The sequence below is a fragment of the Dromaius novaehollandiae genome, chromosome 2 (assembly GCF_036370855.1).
Source record: "Dromaius novaehollandiae isolate bDroNov1 chromosome 2, bDroNov1.hap1, whole genome shotgun sequence".
Classification (NCBI taxonomy): Eukaryota; Metazoa; Chordata; class Aves; order Casuariiformes; family Dromaiidae; genus Dromaius; species Dromaius novaehollandiae.
Genome location: NC_088099.1, coordinates 119,509,174 through 119,524,082, shown reverse-complemented (window position 1 = coordinate 119,524,082; position 14,909 = coordinate 119,509,174). Strand labels below are relative to the sequence as shown.

At 36.0% G+C, this 14,909-nt stretch overlaps 1 protein-coding gene across 10 annotated transcripts in view; it reads right to left on the bottom strand.

The window, feature by feature from the left end:
- Positions 1-4,914: 4,914 nt before the first annotated feature.
- RBBP8 (RB binding protein 8, endonuclease) overlaps positions 4,915-14,909 on the bottom strand; it is a 44,093-nt gene continuing 34,098 nt past the window's right edge. For all 10 annotated transcript variants that reach the window (XM_064507295.1, XM_064507296.1, XM_064507294.1 and 7 more), the window contains 5 exons: positions 14,635-14,805; positions 13,956-14,025; positions 12,838-12,934; positions 8,134-8,275; positions 4,915-5,525 (listed from right to left, as the gene is read on the bottom strand). In XM_064507295.1, coding sequence (XP_064363365.1) covers positions 5,428-5,525; positions 8,134-8,275; positions 12,838-12,934; positions 13,956-14,025; positions 14,635-14,805 — 578 coding nt within the window. In that variant the 3' untranslated portion in view covers positions 4,915-5,427. The remainder of the gene's footprint in view (positions 5,526-8,133; positions 8,276-12,837; positions 12,935-13,955; positions 14,026-14,634; positions 14,806-14,909) is intronic.

Sequence of the window (14,909 nt, the reverse complement as noted above, 5' to 3'; positions counted from 1 at the left end):
GGCCGAGACCCGTTTGTGGGTAGGACAGATAGTGCCCTGCACATGCTTAAGTTGTCGATTGCCATCTTTATGTTCTTGGGAACAACCAGCTTGAGATCTGTACCATCCTCAGGCCCATACCGGTATCTTAGCATCACAAACTTGAATATATGCTAAGAATCACTAATAGCACAGAGGCAACACTCTCTGTGCTCCAGTACTACAGAAGAAGCTCTGGTGAAACTGCAGATCCAAGTTAAGAAAAGATGACTTCCAGAAACCACTTCAACCCATTCCAATGGGTGTAGTTTTTCATGACGTCAAATAGGTCAGTTTTTAGATATTATTGTCTCTTTGGGGATCGTTACTATGACAGATTCTTGTAAACAGAGGTGGGATGAGGCTACTATGTGAAGGTCAAGTCTTTAAATCCCAGTTACAGCTGATGTGGTAGCATTATATACCCATATATAATTCATATTCAGATGGGTATATAATTCATTTAATTGGGTTTAAAAAAGATGCAAAAATCCTAGCATTAATTACCCCACGTTTTTCCTTAATTCATAACGGCAACAGGCAGACACATCTGGATCCCAATTCATTGTCACAGACAACAACAGGAATAAAGGATAGTTGCAGCTGTCCTGGTTGGAGACCCAGAAAGACAGATGTGTGGCAGGTATGACCCAAAAAGTACCGCTATTCAAAGATTCCCATTTGCATGCTTCTGCCATCCTAATACACTTGAAGAAAATTTTCCCCCTCTCTCAACTTAAGAGTACTGGCTTCGTGGAAGAGAGTATTTAAACAACTAGCTCATAAACATGGTTTTCAGCCAACTGTCCCAGTCTCCTCCAGATATACGCTAGCCTGCTTTAGCTTGCAGTTTGTACCTGGAATTCCCTTTCTTGTGTTCACTACTTACAGCTCACCATGAGGAACGTGGTTCACTCCTCTGATGGTGGAGCTGACTGGGATGACAAAGTGCTGCCATGGAATAAAGAGGGCCAGGATGGCCAATACTCCTTCTGAACGTAACAGTCTTTAAGTTAATCTTTAGCAGACTTTCTTTGCTTGGGTTTGACTGGCTCTCTTTCTTCTTCCTTTTCCTCTGGGCAAAAAATATACATTATTGCAAGGATATGATAAAAATGTAGGTGAGCTGTAATTAGAAATTGCAATTAGAAATTATTGCAATTAGAAATTTGTAACTGAATTTCTAAAATTTATGAACGTTGGTCTTCTTTTTGTACATAAAAAGTTTCTCAGACTTCTAGTATTTCTTTAGAAATTTCTCTTTGAAAGGGAAATCATAGTCTGTCATCTATTCTAACCCTTTCTGTTCTTGTTTCTGTATGATTTGTCAAATTGTCTGATCTTTTACTTGTCAAGATGAAATCTGGTTCTGAGTAGTGAAATATTTTTTGTGGCAGTAGAACTAGATCTTAGAAAAAGATCTAAATTTTTAAAGGTCACCGAAGTCTTAAAAAATGGCTAACTGGAGTGGACATAGTTGTTAGGCTTGTAAAAATTGTAAAAACAGTTACTTACTGCCCTCTAGTGGAGTAGTACTATCCTCACAGACACTAACTGCCTTTCAAAAAATAATGTGTACTGATAAAACATTCATTCGATGGTGGGTTGTTCACATTTATGTACTGAGAACCTCCGCGGATTCTCTTCTGTATTTTTCATCTGAAACAGTAGTGAACTCTGGAGTAAGTCGATGTTACTATCAAATGGCAGAGCCTAAATAATGGTACAGTTCAACATCAAGTGCTACAGCAATACGTCTGGGGGCACAGGGTGTTTGCTGCACATTTGGTGACAGAACTCTTAACCTATTTGTAGGTTGACAGATGCAGACCAAAAGCTGGGGTACATCACATGTTGAAAGGGAAATGGCATCTCAAATAGTAAGATTCTCTAGCAAATGAATTGTGGAATTTTGGCAATATCAAGAACATAATGAAGCCAAGTATGGCTACGCTGAGACATACTGAAACACAGATACTTCCTCCACGATACTCTCCTGGCTTCCTGTAAACTAAACTTTAGGAACTCCTGAATCAGAGGTAGCATCCTTAACACACCCTTAATGACTTCTCTCCACCATATATTTATGTATTTTTTAACCTGCCTGAACTTTTGGTATCCATAATATCCTGCAGCAGTTCCATGGTATAATTCATGGGTGACTTATGCAGGAAAATGCTCGGTTTTGCTTCTAACTGAACCTGCTACCTGAGGTCCCTTAGTGAGCAGCCCTTCCATTTATTGTTTCCACATTTCATGACTATCATCTATCATACCGCTCTCCCATGTCTCCTTTTCAGACTGATTCTTACCTTCTCCTTTGCAAAATCTCCCCTCTTGGCCCTCTTTTCTATATTCTAGTCCTATTGGTGTCTCTTTTACAGTGAATAATTTAGTCAGCTTTCCTACTTCTCCCTCCAACCCTTCTCAAAACACTTATAAACAGGTTGAATACAACAGGTCCTAGCCGAACTCCACTAAAATTTCCTTCCACTGTGGTGATTTGACTGTACCTATTCCCGCCAGTCCTTTAAGCAGGCATAACGTATGAGAGGACCTTTCCTTTTATACCATGACATGCTGGTTCTACTACAAGCATCAGACAAACCACCCTTTGACACCTTTGAAGACTCCAAAAGACTGGAGGCAGGACTTGCCTTCAAAAAGCCGTGTTGACTCTTCCCCTTGTATTTATCCATGTCTGCAAATCTTGTTTAATAAGAGTTAGGTCACTGTTTCCAATGCTCCATAAAACTAATCAGGCTGCAGCTCCACTGAGCTCCTTGGAGTCCTTTTGAAAAGCTGATGGAAGAATTGTCATTTTCTAATCCTCGAACATCAAAGCTGTTTTAGGCGACAAGGTCCAGGCTGCAGTTAAGTTAGCAGTTTCCTCTCTGACTTTTGAATCCCAGGGAATACCTTCCAGTTTCTGCAGCTTTGCTGACACTCATCTCGTTGACCTTCTCTGCCACTTCAGTTTGCAACAGCTCCCCTGACCCTCCCTGCAAAGAAAAGTTCTTAAGCACTTACGTAATGAACATCAGTTTAATAATTCCAACTTTTCTTGACGCCTTATCTTTAAATGTTCCCATTACATTTTGTTCACTTACTCTATTAACTTCAATGTAAGGTTTGCACTTTCTGATACTTTTTTAAAAGAGGGTTTATAATTAATTCTAATTCTTTAGAAAATTCTTCCCCTCCCGTTGTGACCAACCAATAGCCCCTACAACAGGAGAAGGCTCAGAGGGCGAGGTGCCCCGTGAAGTTCAGGAATAACGTAGGATGCAACATAGGGGAACCGGAGGGTGACCTCTGTTTTGGATAAGCAGCTAGAGCCGTGAATTGGACCAGATGTAAATGTCTCCCTCAGATGAGCCAGAGCTGCATGAGGGAAGCGCATACGTGGCTCAGCCCAACATAGAGCATAAAACCTCAACAACTCCCAAAGGAATTTTGCACAGAGCAACAGACTTGAGCTGGCTTCAACCTGCGTGTTCCTTGCTGGTGCTTGGGGATGCCCAGGCATCATGATGGTGAGTGTATTGGAGAGACCAGTAATTGGCAATGGCATTGGTATCATGATTAAACTGTAGCAGTTTACACTTGTACTGTGATTTCAGTGCATTGCTGAATCATTCTGCTGAATCAAAAATCCCATGTAACATCAAATATCTTCAAAATAAACTTTTACATTAAACATTGCACTCTCTGTATGCATGGACTATCTGAAAGAAGCTGGCCAGAGTACTGGACTCTGACACCCATGTGTATATGTATAACCTACTTTATAATGGATTTTACACTTGATGTGTTTACAATGCATCTCTACTTCCCTTTTGTGTGCCTAACTGCTAGTTTTTAAGGGCTTTCTTTACTTAAATGTAGCCTCCAGCCTATTTCATTTGTCACTTTACAGTTTTTTTTTGGTGGGTATACATTTATTCAGAGGATCTTGTTGCTTTTTAGCTGTTCGCAAGATACCTGCAAGAATTTTACCTTTTTGGCAGCAAGTTTTCTAATTTTCAGGAAACTAGAATTATCTTTGCATGTGTTCTTTTGATTAACTGCCCCGAGAAACAGACATTTACAGTGGCTAAACGTTTAGTGTCAGCATGCTTCAGTACACATGGAAGCAACTGAAGATTTCCATTGTTACTCGGCTTTCTGCCTTTGCTGTTCCTTAGGATACCCTTATGAAATGCCAAAGGAAATCAATGGACTAAGCAGGCAGGATGGTGACAATGACTAGTGATATACCTTCTGTTTTTCTGCAAGGTCTATGATCCTAAGAAGATTTTGTATTACTTAGTGGTACAGTTAAATTAGTCTAAGGTTTTTCTTAAACATATGCAATAACCTCTCCTCCAGCATAGCCTACTGTCACTCCTATGTAATTGCCCCTGGAACTACATGGTCCTATCCACCAAGTGCTTAAGTACATATTTTTAAAATATGTATGTATATGTGTGCACATATGAAAATGTATGTATACTTTATTTTATTTTGGTTTAAGTCACTTAAATAGCTGCCTGTTTTATGATCTCTGTTTAAACAGAATTCTCATTGGTTGAGACTATCCTTGGCTAAACACTGCTTGAACATATTATCCTATTCCTATATAAATTTATATATCCTATCCCTACTATCCTAGTCCTACATATAAGGACATAGCTGTCATCCAAATTTAAAAGTAACAATGCTTATTTCTGTATCAATAAATGACACATAGTAACTGAATACAAATAGATCCAAAGTAAAAAAAAAAAGGGCGGGGGGAATATTCTAATTTAAATGCTGAGGAAAATGTGGTGCTATATATTTAACATCAAAAATTTAAGAAAGATGCTTAGACTGAATGATTTTTATACCTCCAAACTATTAACAGTGGATACCTTTCATATTTAACACATTTTTATTACAAGTAGGTATAACAATTATTGCCAAAAAGACAAAATATATATATATTTAAAATCCAGTGCAAAATGGAAGCACCCTACAAAATCTGCATTTCTGTTCCCATTGACATGCAACACTTAGACCCTGCATGAGCAACTGTGATCTCAGGGACTTCAAAGCAGTTACTCACTGACACAAAGTTTAGATAGGAACTGCTGGACTTTTAGCTGTTGACTTCAAAGAAAGAAAAACGGGAGACTCACTGTCTGACAGGTGCAAAAATTAATACAAAATGTATTAATAAAAACATGAAAACAAACATACATTAAATAGTTTTGCTTCCTGGTACATACTTCAGATTTTCAAAAGAATTTTATAAAATTTACATACATAATGAAATGATTTATTGTTGTAGAAAACACAGTTCTTTATTTCAAGTTTATATTAACTATAAATATCTAAGGAGAGGAAAGATATCCCTCAGGTTGGCGTGCCGTATTTCTCTATCAATTATGTCTTCTGTTCTTTGCCTTTTGGAGAAAACATTACAGCATAAGGCTGCCGTCTCTTTGGACGCTGACAGGGAGCAAGGTCCTCTTTAATGTATCCTTAAAAGAAGAAGAGCAAATCTGAGGTAAGAAATACAACATAGAAACACACATAATTTGTTTCATTTTTTTTGTTTATTCTCAAAAAATAATTTGACTTTTTTTTTCTTTTGGCAAATGGTTCTCACTTGAGAAGAAGTTAGAGATACCAGGGTGCATTAGACAGAATCTATCATTAATGAAAACATTTAGCTGCTTTGCAGTAAATGATTGCATAGTCATCCAATACAAACAAACAATATTGAAGCTACAGAGGAGAAAAGAGACTGAATTGTTCATCTAGTCAAAGCAAAATTGCATGTTTCATTCTTTTCTAGAAAATATTTTCTAAGAGTAAAATATATGAAACAAAATATAAAATCACTGCAAGCTGAGCTGCTTAATAAAAATCACTTCTTAAAATGTATTCTCTAGTCTTTCACAGGAAGCCTTAGGCACATGTGCCTTACGGGTCTAAATAGTACAGCCCTCTGTTTTAAGAGCAGTCTGTATTTATTAAAGACTGTCCACCTGGAAAAAGCCAAATAGTAACCTATGGATCAAACACACTTTGAATTGCTCTCTGATAAGAAAAATGTGTAGAAAATTTCCGTAACGTGCTCAACCTAGCTAACATTGACAGTAAGCAGAAATTTTATGCAAGTCAGTTACAGCATTTGGCTTTTGTCAAACCCTGTTTATCAGCGCTAACATCTGCTGAAGCTGAAGTAAGAATAGTAGATTTGTACTTCATAGTTAGAAAAGTGCTTTCTGTTCCACTCTCAATTTTTTAAAATACAATTGCTTCAAGATACCATTAAGAGACAGAAAATACATCCCCTGCCTTCCACTACTACTGAGTGACAACTGCAATTGCTTGTCATGCTGTATGTATATTTTCCCTTTCTGTTTTCTGATTTCTTGTTGTACTCTTGTATAATACGGCCTTTGCCAAGAAAGGGGAGATCTAAAGTCTGCCTCTGATATCCTGCTGAGGACCACAAACAACTGAACAGCTGTTGCTTCAGCAGAACAATGAGGCAGCTATGAAGCTAGTTTCAATAAGGTTGCAAGGGGATTCAAGACAGGTGGTAACAATCTCCCTAACAGGTTATCTTTATCCCTTGAAGTTATAGATGGACATGGCTTGCTCAGATCAGCTTTCTCATTGGCTGCAACAGTAAAAGGCAACCAGGTTGGAAAAGAAAGGATTATGATTTGGTCATCTTGGAAGGGATAATGATCAAAATCCAGACTAGGCTCTAGGGTGTTGAGATTTCTCCCTCTCTATCTCATTGTCTAAGGAGAAGGAGTAACGGATTAGAAATCCTTAATCAAACCCTACCTAATTGCATACACAGGAGAAAAAACATAACTCACTGAGGAAGTGGCAATTCAGCAGCACTCCTGAGGTGCAGCCTAGCTGGACAGAGGGATTTCATTTTTCATACATGGTACCAGGCAGAATTTATGTCAAAGAAAGAACCATTTCCGGAAGCCTAACCAAGCCCAAGGATGCTTAACAGCCTAGTAACTAGCGTAAACCCTTGCAGTGGATATTTAAGGAAGAGAAACTTAACTAGGGCTTCAACAGGAAATCTGACCTTCAAAATGGGGAAAGCTTAAAATTCTGAACCCCATGTTTGAAATGCTTGTATTCCTTAGAACCACAGGTTCGAATTTAAGTGAACTCAACTCAGTACATCTTGATTAAAATTCATTATACAACTCATACTGCTTATATAAGGACTCCCCCCCCAAAATCAAGGCTCTCTGTACTGAAAGATTATTGAAGGATGATATTGTAGCACTATCACACAAGAACACACACACGACCCTGGCTAAATTTTCCTATGCCTGACCTGAAACTATTCAAGAAGAGAGCAAAAATAAGCAAAGATTAATGTTTCATAACTAATAACATACACATTGATATATAAGTAACTCAAAGAGAGTTCATCTAGACTCCTTACACCCAAATTTCACTTCTTCTGAAGAAGCATCCATACAGTATAGTATAAACCCGGTAGGTTTTAAAGTCATTGCTAAAAACTAAGTTTTACTCCACGCTCCAGAGGCTTCAGAAAAATTATTTATGGAAAGAACAATCTTTTCTGTGAAGAGCAGTCAAAAACCAGCTTCTGAGTTTCACTAATAGCCAGAGTATATGTATTAAGAACTACTTAATCACACACTATTCTCAACCTTTCCATTATTATGGGATACTAAGGAGCTCTAAAGATCCAGACAAAAATCAACAATGCTACCTGTCTGTCTTCAGTAAGCACCATCTCTCAGCCTTTTCCTCTTAAAAAAGTCAACCTAGTTCTTGCTTTGATTCAAGGACAAGTAGGGTTTTAATTAAATTCTCTGAAAACCTCAATTATTTCCACCTTCTCTATCTAGGCTCTGAGAAAAGCCTCCTTATAGTCTCTCCTCCTTTGTATTCTAGGAGCTGCTGAAAAAGGCAGTATTTGTTCAAAGTAATGATTGCTGATAGGTAAATGAAGCTCAACAGAACTGTGTGAGAAAGGCTGCTTTATGAAATAGAGATAATTTCAGGAGTCCATTTTAGAAAGAATCAGCTGCAAGAAAAGTGCTTTCTTTATAAGCCATTTTATGTACAAACCTCTTTCCACACAAGTTTGGGTGGAAGGAAATCCAACCTCCCAGAAATTTTCAGGTGTACTTGGAGGAATGTAGCGAAATCTATGTCTTGAACAGGAAGCTAGTTTCTTTTCTCTCTCTTCTGCTGGAATGTCTGCATAATACTAAATGTTAGAAAATAAAAATTCTAAGTTAACAAATTCATACATAATAAGTAACTGCATTACACAACAAAACTATCAGTCACTGGTTATTAACACAGTTATCTAAATACGTTGGTGAGAATAGCCAAGAGTAAAAATGTGTTATCTGGCCATTATCCTAAAAGTTTACTGAATTGACAGATTAAGTATAGCCCTACAGTGTCTTGTTTGTTAGATTCATATCTCTTAACATAACACAGGTACTAAGTTTATGCATGTGTACAATTAATTACATCAAAATTGATTGATTTTATAAAGCTAAATAGCATAGGGGTTGAAATAGATGGGCATTTTCTAATGAAGAGTCTAAACTTTAATATTTGTAAATAAAATAGAAAAAAAAAAAGAAAAACCATGCTACAAAAAAAATCTATGCTACAAAATTCTTCAGTGTTTAAATTTACAATATTTACAGCAGACAAGGCAAAATGTTTCCTGGTTCATTACCCTCAAATTAGGGGTGTGAAAAGAGCTAGATAAACATATGCTGGCTGACACGGGGATTCCAGGAACTATCTGCCAGCCAGGGATTCTTCAGATTATGTTGTAAATTGGCTACCCACTCTCTTATCTGTTAGCTGTGTTGGAGGCTGCACTGAAAAAACTATATACTCTGCAGGCTTTGCAGGGTGGTTCCCATGTGTAGCATCACAAAAAGACTTTTTTTTTAGTGTATCTTTCTAGTGTTTTAGACTATGATTCTAGTCAGCATTTCCCAAAAATAGCAATTTGGAACCTATATATTATAAAGTACTGAAGTATTTTCAAAGCTGAATGTACTATTTGATTCAAGTGGCAAGCCAAAAGTCCCAGTCTGGATTGCACAAGAAACCTGGCCCTGATAAAAAGTGATAAAACAGTTCTACCAAAGTAATGCAGTATTGTGATCCAGAGAGGCAAACTACAGTTTCAAACCTCATTCAGTCAGCTAGAAAGAGATCTGGAGTGGGGATTAGGAAAGGAGCAGAACATTTGTGTCAATACAGTTTAGCTTTCTACCTGTCTCCATCTACTGGAAGAAGGATCAGAGAAAACCTACTTATCCGGAATATTGAAGTGCACCAATAGATGCCTTTTTTCTTAATAGGTGGCAGGTGAAGTATAAAAGAGGCATAAAAATCCTGTTCCCCAAGACAGTGATATATATACATATACAGATAAATGTCCATCCGTCCACTACCTATCTAAACAATCATCAGTGTGTATATGTACAAGTAATCACAATCTGGGGGGGGGGAATGAAAGAGCTGCATGAAATGGGAAGAAAGGTGGGAGACTTTTTTAATTTAATATTTCTGTAGACTACAGGAAGTGTAGCTCTACCTGAAACTGAGGTACATTTTTTTTCCCCCCAAAAGAGCAATACAAATTTCTTGTCTCATTACAAAGTTTGACATCAGAACATATTTCCCTCTAAAAGCCCTTGTTAATACAGGAATTTTATCTAACACATGCGTTTTTTCCTGGTCAAGACCAGAGATTCAGTTTGTTAGCGGGTTGTATCCAAGATATGAGATTACTGGTCTGTCTTCTACAAAGTCCTGGTATGTAGGGTAGAATGAACTGCCAGTTCCATAGAAAACAGTCAGGAATGGTTATGAGCCCCTAGAAAAAGGTTTTACAAAACATTTGTGCACCAATATAGCCCCAACAGTAGAACCCCTTTCAGTTAGTGAATATGGACAAATTTAGTTTGAAAGTGTTTGCCACTGTCTTATACAATGTTCACTCAAACAGGAAAAAGCCCAGGCCAAGATCAGAACTTTTGAAGTGGACATCAGCAGTTAATGGATTGAGTCAGATAAAGAGGGGGCACTGTTACCGAACTGGACTTCAGAGACCAGCTGGAAAAACGTCTTTGTCACAGAGTTGAAGATCTAGAGATCTAGAAGTAGAATAGGTGATTATCATCTAAGTACACATTACTTTCCACTGATGAAGTTTAAAAAAAAAATCACAGGGTGTTAAGTCAACAGAATTAACTATAAAAATTCTGCAGTACAAATTTAAACCAGTCAGATTAACAGCCAAGTTTTATTGAAGGATGATTAGCAATAGGCTTTATATTTGTCCTTTAGACAGCTTGGAATTCTAGAAAACAGCCTATTAAAAATCTGCAGTGTGCTGCATTCTTTCCTTAGACTTAAAAAAAAAAAAAAAAAAAAAAAAGGTTATGATTGGTGGGGAATTTTATGGATCAAACAATGAAAAAAATACAGTAAAGTTCTGCAGGAACAGAAAATAAATTAATAACCAACCTAAGTAATTATTCAATAGAAATCAAAAAGTCATTGTTTTTTATTTTGACTCCTTTAGAAATGTATTGGGGTTGACAGAGAATGAAAGAGTTACATATGTCTGCTAAACAGAAAAGAAAAAAGAACCATCAGACATCTTCTACCCTTTTGAATGATGATCAGATCAAGATCAGTGAAGTATTAACATTGATCTCTCTATCCACAGCACTTACAATCCCCCAAACATTCAAACTACATTTCTCCATATGTGAAGAGATATGCAAAATCTCATCCTGTACTACCTCCTTTGTAAAGAACTGTTTACAGAGCTCTACGTTTACTTGGAATCTCAAGAAGGTAACAGATCCTCAAAATGTTCTTTTCATTAGTTCAGTGTATGAAAGTCAGAGAGTCATTTCTGTAACCTAATTGTACATAAAGAGATCTGATTCTTCTACTTAAAGTCTGGCTAGATTGAATATCCACACTAACAAATGTTACTTTCACAAGCTACCAGTAACTCCTGCATATAATCTTTCTCTGATCTCATCACAAAGTCACCACACAAAACATAACAAGACATGTTATCAGAGGTTCTATGCAGTAAAGTGAATGCGATGCTTCCACAAAGCTTTAAGATGAGGATGTAAACGACTTAAATATCATTTTGCTAAGCAGGTACAGAAGTCAAATCTCTCACTCTTCTCAGAATGAAGAGTAACTCCCGCCCACTCCCAAAATACACTGCTTGGAGTGCCTTGCCAGAAACAATCCACTGATTTCTATCCACTCCCTAAATATTTCCTCAGACTTTGGAGACTTTTCAAAACCATATGGCTAATAAGTAAGCCAAGAAGTTTTAAACATCATTTATGCTTTGTCTAATACTCCCCTTTTCCATAAGCATTTCATTCAAAGCTAGTTTTCTTATGGTGCAATGATACAGCCAACATTCCAAACGTTCCGAGACATTTGTCCTGAATGGCCTATCGTTACTAAAGCTTAACGTAGAAATCTAGTATTGTAAAGTAGAGGCTATGTTTCCAAATACCATGGTTACCACTTTAATTAACTTGCCAGAAAATGACAAGAACTGGATTTGCTGAGAGAAGATCTATAGCTTGAAGAGACAGGAAATTAAAGTAGTTAAGACATAGCACTTGGCCCGAGAAATAGACTGAAGTGTTTTTTTTAATCCTGTTTTCTTTCAAACTCTCTAAATTAAACATATTTTTGAAAGTGGTATTTATAGTTGACTGTAAAACTTAATAATTTGCATTTAATGAGTTTTATCAAGGCAATTTTTCAGGAAGATGTTTTTGTTCAAAATACATTCTAATAAATGTCTTCTGTTATTCATTTTATAGTTAAGTTACATTTAGTTAGCTGAAGAATCTAAGAAAAATGTTCATTCTAAATAGGTATGGAAATTAAGGAAAAGACTAGAGAGAATCCATTACTCAGTCATTAATCTACACTTTTGGAATGTCATAATGTATTAGATCGTAGCCTAATTAATAGACTTTCAGCCTGGAGTTAATGACCAAATTAAACATGTTCTTATTACATATGTAATAATTTCAATATTTTATATCTGTACAAAGTATCTGAAAGCAGTTTAGTAATTTGAAAGAGAGGAAAGACTTGCTAGAGTAATAAAAGGGAAACTTGTAATGTAAAACCTAAAATCTCATCTTTTTTTTAAATCTGTAAATATTTTTGTATGCATTTGCACACATGTACACATTGGCATCTATGCTGGTATAGCTATCTATCTATCTATAACTATCTATCTGAAAATACAGACATCCCAGAACACAAGGAACAAAACAAAATCAAGACACATAGGAACAATACTTGCACTGGTTAGGAGGGCTGGAGAAGACAAAAACCCAAACTTTCCTAATTCAGCAGCTGTAAATTTTAGTAAAGCTTTTGAGCTAATGTTTAGAGGCTTGTCAATCATTCTTTGACTAACTTTTTTAATATATATATGAAATATACATATAAAAATACATAAATAATAAAAATCTTGCTGGATCCATGAAGTGAGAAGTTTCTATGTTCAAACAGATAGAAGAAAAAAATTCAAGATATTCTAAGTTATTTGCAGTTACTACAATTAAAAAATCCTAGTAAATAGCTTAGTAAACAGCATTTACTTCTTTGCTACTGTATGTACTGATGATGATGTAACCCGTGTTCCTAATTTTGACAGCATTTTAGAACTTCGATAATAGCAGAGTTAAAAATGCAAGACTAACCAAAATTTAGAGCACTACTTACTATTTCACATTCCTTACAAGTATGGCCCAACAATTTTCTTCTTTCTTCCTTCTTTCGAATGACCTCAATATGAGGAAAATCTAACACAGTATTCTTTCTGAAAAGCAAAAATGTTTTCACATGATAGTAGATCTATTTCCTTTACAGGTCTGGACTTTTTTTTTTTTTTTTTTTTTTTAAGAACACAATGAAGAAGAGTCTTAAGAAAAGAAAATAAAAGAAAAAAAAAAATCACAAAATGCCTGCAATATCCAACCACTCTCTATTTCACATCTGAACAAGACTATTTTTATAAGCAAAACAATTTCAGGATTTTTTTAAATGTAATATGATATTTTATACAGATATGTGTGTCAGATTTTGATGGCTTTTCAAAGGGCTAAAATAATTACTACATCTAATTTACTCAAAAATATATCTTTAATTTATAAACTTATTTTGCCTGGAACAGAAGTTCTTGCAATGATTTCTGAAAGAGGAATGTATGTTGGGAGTCTAACAGATTGTTCTCAACTTTGTGTTTTCTTTTTCAAAACTGCATTAGAAAAATCCTTCTTCTTCTACAAAGAGAATACAGGCTGAGATAAAAAAATAAGCCAATAACTATTTAATTGAAGGGTTTAATATCATTTTGAAATGAAGATTCAGTTTACCAATGCTGCTTGTACAGAAAGGCAACAGATGCAGCACTAAGAGGTACAGTTATTAAATATTCCTGATTTATTGCCTAGAGGAAGAGGCAAAAAAGCCAGAGGTAAGGAAATGTTTTTATCTGGACAAGTAATCCATAGCATCTTTGATCATAAGCTCCTGCATGACTACATAACTAAAAGAAACAGCATGGATTATGAAATACTGCATTCAATAAAGTTACAAAAAGCAAAAGTAGCAATCTCTTTTTAGCTAATGTGATGGACATGCCTCTCAGACTGTTTATAGTTTTTTTTTCCCCTACCTGAGGTTTTATCTAACTAACTAGATTTTCTACCTGTACACCTACAGCTGCTAATAAGTTGTGTACAAATAGGCTTACTTTATGGAAGGAAAAAATCTCTATGGGGAAGGAAAAAAAAAAGTCTTAAAATGCCTATGTGGTATTGATAAACAAACTACATTACCTTTCATCACTTTTGAAGTAGGGCTCCACAAAAGCTTTCTGTTTGGTCTTATCTTGTTTATCTTCATGTTCTGTAAATATACATGCAGAAAAAAAAAATGTCACATAAGGTTAGCAAACTGCCTGGAGATGTGTCTATAAAATGATTAGCCAGCTATTAAGAAATACAAAGATGACATGTATTGCCTGCTCTGAGGCAGAAAATTCAAACAGATACTAAAAATAGTATAGAATTGGATGAACCAGAAACCAAAAAGCATAACTGGAAAAGCAGGAAGACAGCAATAAGACAAGTAAAGAAGAAAGATGAGCCAAATAGCAAAGGAAAGGTTGCCTAAAATACAAAACATTAAGAAATCAAGGAAGAGAGGAAGTAAACAATGCACAGTCATAAATCTCAGCCAAAACCTGGTGTTTCCTTTAAGAGTCATCCTGCTGTACAGCCCCCATATTAACATCCATCACAGCTCCCATATTTGTGTGGTGACTATGTAAATGAATTCCTAAAATATGTTTTAAAGTGGTTTATGTCCTTGCAATGAATGAACTCCCCCATGAACTTCTGAAAAATGAGCTCATGGTTTATTTGGCGTATTTGACCTGAGAGAACCAAGCTTGATTTCAAAGCAACTCTTGTAGTTTGACCAGTCTAATAAAGACAAAAAAAAAAAAAATCCCACTCTTTAGTTTCTTGCTTGCTGCTGCTATTTCTTTATCCTGCTGATCATCATGAAGAGTTTCTTTTTCGTCACATGTAGATGGACTATCTTCTGCTAGGCAGGAGTCATATTCTTCATGGCTTGTCCGATCAAACATTTCTGTTAAGGTATCACTCATTTTTTTTTCTCCTCCTATTCAAAAAAACCAACCAAACAAACCATAATAAATATCCAGGTCAGTCTCCCAACAATTTAAGTCAAGAAAACAATGCTTTTATATATTTTGATTGAATGCA